The following is a 7,329-nucleotide window of genomic DNA, read 5'->3' as shown; positions in this document are numbered from 1 at the left end:
GCACGTATCTAGTCACAGTTATCCGTTATTCGGCTCCAACCAGGGCTGGTCGACACAGGTTTTAACCCCGAGCACTATTTTTCAATTCGTAAATTCTTTGTCAGTTATCACAGCAAGTTTTACATCAGAAATGCGACCCGGTTACCTCGGCAGTTCGACAGACGACGCGCCTAGCAGACGGCATTTTGGTTCTACACGTCGAGAAACGATCACCCGACCTCTTCCGGACTTTCACGAAGCTCATAGTCAGCCGCGTTAACGCAATACAACTAAAATTCGATAGGAGACTTACCGGCCGCGTAATCGTCGTCCCGCCTCGTGCGATCGCCTTTTTTTTCCTTTGCTTTCAAGATTGCGATTACTTGGTCGATACGTTTTCTTAGACGTATTTGTACTGTTGTACTCTTAAAAGGTTACGGCTCAATCTAATCTTGACGAAATACGATCCAGCGTAAAATTTTGTATACATCTAGATATCATGCACACGTATTATAACAAACCAAGGTGTAGAATGAGAATGCAGAAACGTCAATGACTTTTATAAGTGCCTACTGGGCACCCTGATAATCCCTAGTCAATTAAAAGCTGTTCGATGCATCGAGAGCGCGCACCTGAGTTATTCAGAACTCACATCTTTCTCAAAATTTTGGGGCGACTAAAATTTATTTTTTCCGTCAAGGGGTAATTTATGAGAGGCAGTAACCAGAATTGTATGAAAACATTTTCGATACTTGAAAAGACCGCCGGCTCATCGACGTTTTGTAAATAGAATAACACCGGACGTTTTGTTGAGATTAAATGTTCCTATAAACCTTACGAACACGCAACGTATTGAAGCACACGAGAATCGCGCGCTATCTTTTATCAGATTTTATTGACACAAGGCTTCTGTTTGAATATATAGGAAATTTTGATGTTCCTTTTGATAATACGACTAGAAATTTCACGCGAAATGATAATGTAATAATTTGACAAATCTTAATTGTCTTCGTCAATTCAACTGATAGCAAGAACTACTCGTACACTGAGAACGATTTTCCTTATCCAGTTTATTACCGAAAAAGATACAATGTGATGTACGCCAAGCAATATGGCGTCGAAAAAATAATCAGCTGTTCGTTTTAGATGAATTATACGAATATCATAGCACAGAAACCTTCGTGCAAGCTGCCAGACTTTTATACTATTACATTGATTCAATATAGGGTAGCAAATACGATAAAATCCGATCTTTATAATCAAATGCGACACTTTTGATTAATGTTCAATTTCAATATGGCCGACCGCAATAATGAGAATGGAGCTCGCGGTGTTCCTACGAGTTTTCAAGGAACTTCTCAAACACTTCGTCGATACCGATGTATTCGACAGGTAGATCGTTTTCTACAAGTTTAAAAATTCGTCACGGTATATTGCGAAACGAATCGATGAGCACGACGGATGTACACTTGAACCCTGATCCATCAAGTTTTTAGCTGCGTGCGATGTTTTCCATATTTACAGAATCTTACGGAATTTATATTCAGATATTATGAAGGAAGAAAAATGAGTAAATCTGTAGATGCATTAAGAGTAGCTATATGTTTATCGTTTCGAATGACAAGACGAATTCCTACTGCGTCACGCTACAGGTACACGTGTATGTACGCATGTATGTAAATGAGCTCGGTGTTAAAATAACAATTATAATAAAAATGATTTTACGACCGCCTGACTTCGCCGGTGACTATTGAATAATGCCAAATCGGAGTTCCAGATCTAACGGAACGACCGTTTGTTATTCATATATTCGAAAACTTCGAGAGAACCTCCAGGTAATCTGAGGTAAAATCATTGAAATGTAATCCTCTACTTGTTGTGTAGATCAACGGAAGGTGTGAGATCATAGCTATAAAAGGCGCTTTCAGCTTTTAAAACTATTATTGTGTCCTCTCGGCAATATGCCTTAACAACCTTCGCTACCACTTATTATTGGTTGATGTCACGACTAAAATAAGGTGGCTGACACCGCATGTATACATCCGACATGTTGAGTCCATTTTAAATGATTGTCTCCTGTCATGTTACGATCAGTGGGGAACTGTTGAATGATAACACTGTGCAGGCATCACTTGCGAAATATCTTAACGGCAAAATCTATGCTGTGGCGATTTTTGCTCTGTTTTTATTTATCCGATATTTGGAAGTTAGGTCAACAAATTGATGAATGAACAAATTTTATAGTGATTTAAAATTGTATATTTATAAATATGAATATAAATACTGCAAATGTGGTGGAATGACTAGATATTATCATTGCATACGTATAACTACGACTAGAACAATCACTTTACACCTACGTAACCATCTGTTAGCGGGAAACGTTGTGTGTACTTAAATATTTGAGATCAAATTTCAATTGATTTGAATTGATTCATATTTGATACGATACATCACCGAAAAATCGTAAATTGATTTCGATTGGTAATCAATGAAAATTTTGTTGATCTATTTTTTATGTACTTCCGTCGTGATGGATCGTTAATTGTTATGCTATTCAGCTAATTTTCGTACAAGGTTTTCATACTGAGCGACCTGCGCTTTGCCAAGTGCAATATACATATCTATTTACGTGATTGAGCGACGTGCTCAAAATAGTATAAATTAATGTGTTTCTTTTTAAATTTCAAGACTACAAACTTGCGATCACCCGCAAAGTAAATATTTCGTATTGCTAATGGTAGGTAATTTTCTTAAATGGATTGAATGTACCAAATTGAAATAATATTTCATATCATCCTCAATTTTTCGTATCATATCATCGCAATATTTCGATATCAACGACGTTTGACGTTCGAAAAAATCTAGACTCTGTAATTCTAGCTACTTACTAGCCTCTGTTCGTGCATTTCATTCATTTCGCATTACAGCTAACTGAACTGGCGATTATATCAGTTCGAAACTAAGACCGAGCGACTGGCATAGCTTTGAAACTTGCTAAGCTTAAGAAAATCGCTTCTATGTACCTTTCACGAGATTAATACACATTCTTGTGTTTCATTTATCACGAGATTCTACCGTGTTTTAAATATTATATATTTTCGTATTCTTTAACACATCTTTCACTTTTTTGTCTCCGCTGGTAGCAGCGCGCCAGACGAGCTCCAAATTATCTTGCGTCGCGTATTTTTCTCTTTGAAGTTTACCGATTAGGTCTTCCTTTTGCCTCAGTAATTGCTTGAGGCGTTGCAATTCGCGCTGATATTCCGTCTTCATTTGATCCGCACCCATTTCCTGACTTTTTATGTGCTTCTCTACAGTCTTTAGTTGTTCCTTTGCTCCCGCCTGTACACTCTGGAAATTTCATTGCAACAAATTAAGTAAAACATCGTTTTACACTAAAAATATTTATGGATGGTTCTGAATGCAACCTCAGATTCTCGACCCTACCTTTATTTGATTTTTCAAATTTCCCATTCGGTGGACAATATTGTCACCAAGATACTGATAATTTTCGTTTTCTTTTTCTCTTTCTTGCAGTACAATTGATAACTCACGGTTCTCTTTGATCAATCTCTCCTGTTCTGCCGCCAATTCCTCACAGTATCCAGCTGTCTTATTTAATTGCCGCTTTAGCGAGTCCCGAGAGACTTGTATAGAATACATAGAGTTCTGCAGGTGTTCTAACTTATGTTGAGTTCGTCTACAAGTAAAAATTCGTAATTACAGAATAATTGGCAGTAAAGAATAGACGTTGAATATTATCAGTCGAGATGCTTACGTTACCAGAAAATATTCAAATAAATGAATGAAAAAAACAACTCACTTAAAATTTTTTTCCAAACACTTGACTGTGGTCTTAAGCTGATCCCTTTCTGCAGTGATTATTATCAGTTGTCTCTCATTTTCAGGTTGAGTTTCCTCCAGATATTTAATTTTGTTGACGAGCTTTTGTTTCTCCAACTCATACTGACTCTTCAATTCCTCAAATAATCGCTTGCATTCATCAATAGCTGCCGTGTGCACAGAAACTGGCATCGTTCGTTCGTTGTTGTGCTTCAATTTCTCATAACCTTCATTAAGAATTTCGTATTTGCCTTGAATATTACTGAGCTCTGATTTGCAGACCAGAAAATCATTATGAATTTTCTCATTATCTCGCGACATCGACTCAACCTTTTTTTCGTACACGGCATGTATCTCCACTAGCTTCTGTTTCAGCAATGCAACCTGCTTCATTAAAAGATCATTTTGTTCTTTTACCACACTTGCGTCTCGAGTGAGTTCTTCGATTTCTTCTGTTTTACTCTTCAGCTGTAATAAAGTTATGTAAAATAGTAAGGTGAAAGTGAACGCATGATATATCTATAAACCAAATGATCTTACTGTGACAATAATACCTTTGACGTTAGGTCTTTTATGTCTTTGTGCAACATTTCATTTTCGGCAACTATGTCTTTACATCTTCCACTAAACTCTTCGATTTCCTTGCCATATTTTTTTATAAGATCATCTTTTTCCGACAGATTTTCTTGGTAAGCATCCAATAACGGGCCCAGAGCATGAATATTAACTCGACCCCATGATTCTAACATTTTGTTAGTATCAATTGTATCAACTTCGCAAGCAGTACCAGTGTCAGTTTGTTGCAAGCCGTTGCGATCCTCTTGCCTTAACTTGTCTTGATACCGCTCAATTTCCACATTAAGCTTGTAGATCAAATTTTTCAGCAAGCCCAAGTCTTCTGTAAGTTGTAATTTGTCTGCTTTCAGCTTTTGATTGACAATAAGGAGATGATTTTTTTCCTCTTCTATCCCTTGAGCGAATTGCGTCAACTCCTCGTGATGTATATGCAATTTTCTGTAATCAGTTTCTCGTTGATTTAAAAGTTCTTTGAGTTTCATATTCTCTGTATTAACATCTTTGCAAAAAGCCTCCATCTTCTCATTTTTATTCTGTAATTTGATTATCAGTGCTTCCTTGTCTTTCAGATCCTTGGCTATACCTGAGAAATAAAAAGTAGCAAAATTTGATTGTTTGTAATGAATAAAAATGGAGAAAACCAGTTAGAAAAAAGCTTCTTACTTTGTTGTATACCGGAATCTCCAGCGGATAATTCCAACCTAGATGCCAATGTTTCATTTTCTTCAAGCAGGCGTTGTATCTCTTTTTGGAGATGGCGCTTAGTCCTACTCTTCGTTGCCGAGGCATTTTCATTTTCTGGATTCATATCCTGTGTATCATTAGGTGAGATTTTAAGCTTTGGAGCGTGTCTGGGTCTAGATACGTGTTTGTGGCGGTGTCTGGATCTGTGAATTGGTTCTAGATCTGTGCCATCAGGTGCCAAGGCTCTGTGTTTACTATGCTGTGAGAGCAATGGAAAATAAAATGCCTAAATTAACTAGATAAGACGAGACTGAAATTTCCAAATATCACAGAGAATATTCTATTCCGAATATCTGTTATGAATCTACGTTGAATGCACCTCTCAACGTCTTTAGGAAGATCGTAAAATGGTGAACATAAGAATTACGGAGTTCAAAGTCTTAACCTAACTTAACCTAATATAACGAGACTATTTTCTATCCAATTCATGACAAAACGCAATGCATTTCTAAAAAAAATTAACAAAGTAGTTGTTTACAGTATGAAGCAATCGTTTTTAAATTCTCATTTAGTTTCATCTTGATAACAAATAAATAAAAACTCTCTGGCGAATCGTACCTTTCTTCCGGAACGTTTTTCGTGGCGGCTATCAAAATTTGTGACAGGTGTTCCATAGAAATAAGACATGGCACAAACATAAAGAGAAAAGATTTCGTGCAGATTGGCAAAAATGTATTCAAAAGAAGCTGGGCTTTTCTTCGTAATGCAGAAACTTCACAAGAAAATGCACTCGATCCGTCGCTGCAATGAAAACTTAGCTTTTGGCTTGTTATTTTAGATTTCAAACACCAGGGCGGCGCCACCATCCAGCACGGTTAGAAGGCAAAGTTTTCAAATATCTAGCATTAAATGGGCTGATAAAAATACAGAGGATGCATACTTTTATTAATTTTTTATCTCTATGTTTTTTATCCAACCGAAATTCGATCTGGCCTGTTAACAGAATGCGACAGTCAGTCATTACCGACTGAGTAAAATGTAATTATTTTTCACTATTATTAAAACCTACGCAGCGACATATGAAAATGCTGCAGTCAGCGCAATTCTATATGCAATACCGAACATAAATATTCAAAAACTTTTTATTTTTTGCTTCCAAAAGGTGACCCAAAAATGTATTCCTGTAATTCGATAACCACTGATTATGGAAATACATTTCTTGGCTTGATTCTAGCGCGACGCAAAAACGTGTTTGAATACTTTTTGTTCGGAATTTCATTTAGAATTGGGCTGACAGCGTCCTTTTCGCTTCAATGTTGCGTAGGCTTTGATAATGGTGAAAAAGAGTAAAATTATAATCTGTCGGTGGATAATGACTATGGCATCCTCTTGATTTGTTCTTGTTTTACCAACCCTACGATAATACTTGCTTCCAGAAAAGGCATGCTCCGATAGCTTAGAATTTACAAAATAATTTTTTTTCAAATTATATTCCAATGGTCGTTATCATTTGGAAGTTTCGTATGAAAAATATCCTGTAACATGCCTAACAATTATATTCAGTCGTTTTGTGTCAACAACTGATTCGCAAATACCAACTTGGTTTCAATATAATATCACAACTGCAGCGCTGTTTTAATTTACTAAAAAACGTTGAACTCCCGAAGCGTTGACCTATTTAATTTAATTTAAGCAGTCACGTGCTTCGATAGATCTGATATTTATGCAAATAAAATATCTACAATTTACAGTATCGTGAAAGCAATTGTGAATTATTCATAGTAGCTATCTCTGTTAATACTTCCTGGTATGAGATAAGCTGTTTATATTATGCCAAGTATGTAACGCTACAGCCTTTTAAAGCGTCACCCAAAACGCAGCTAAATAATTTTGCACTCCATAGATATTATTACTTCTTGACGTACGTTACGTTCTTCGTCAAGATAATGTTGTCTACGGACTATAATAATCCCGATTAGTTTCAACTTGACCTAAAATGTTGCGGGCCAGCCGATGCTTGCGGAGTCACATCATTAGGCCAGCTGTTTCAACTGGCTTGGTATACGCAAATATTTGCGCAAAATTTCTTACCCTAATTAAAGCTTAAAATTGTATAAAATGGGCAGATGTTATTCCGCGATTATCGTTGAAGAATATTTTTTATCCGAGGAGATGACGTAGAATTCTGGCTAAAACATGAAATCCAAAAGTCTGTTCGTTAGTTGTTCAACGAATAGCGCATCG

At 36.6% G+C, this 7,329-nt stretch overlaps 1 protein-coding gene across 1 annotated transcript; it reads right to left on the bottom strand.

Moving 5' to 3' along the window:
* Window positions 1-1,653: 1,653 nt before the first annotated feature.
* On the bottom strand, window positions 1,654-5,877 carry LOC124407226 (centrosomal protein of 89 kDa). Its single transcript, XM_046883177.1, has 6 exons — window positions 5,704-5,877; window positions 5,065-5,344; window positions 4,380-4,984; window positions 3,806-4,293; window positions 3,430-3,682; window positions 1,654-3,333 (listed from the first exon to the last, which is right to left on the bottom strand). The coding sequence occupies exons 1-6, from the start codon at window positions 5,770-5,772 to the stop codon at window positions 3,064-3,066; spliced, it is 1,965 nt and encodes a 654-aa protein (XP_046739133.1). The 5' UTR covers window positions 5,773-5,877; the 3' UTR covers window positions 1,654-3,063.
* Between the last annotated feature and the right edge of the window lie 1,452 nt (window positions 5,878-7,329).

Source organism: Diprion similis, chromosome 6 (genome assembly GCF_021155765.1).
Source record: "Diprion similis isolate iyDipSimi1 chromosome 6, iyDipSimi1.1, whole genome shotgun sequence".
NCBI lineage: Eukaryota > Metazoa > Arthropoda > Insecta > Hymenoptera > Diprionidae > Diprion > Diprion similis.
Note: the sequence above shows the minus strand (reverse complement) of the source record. Positions and strands in the feature narration are given on the sequence as shown.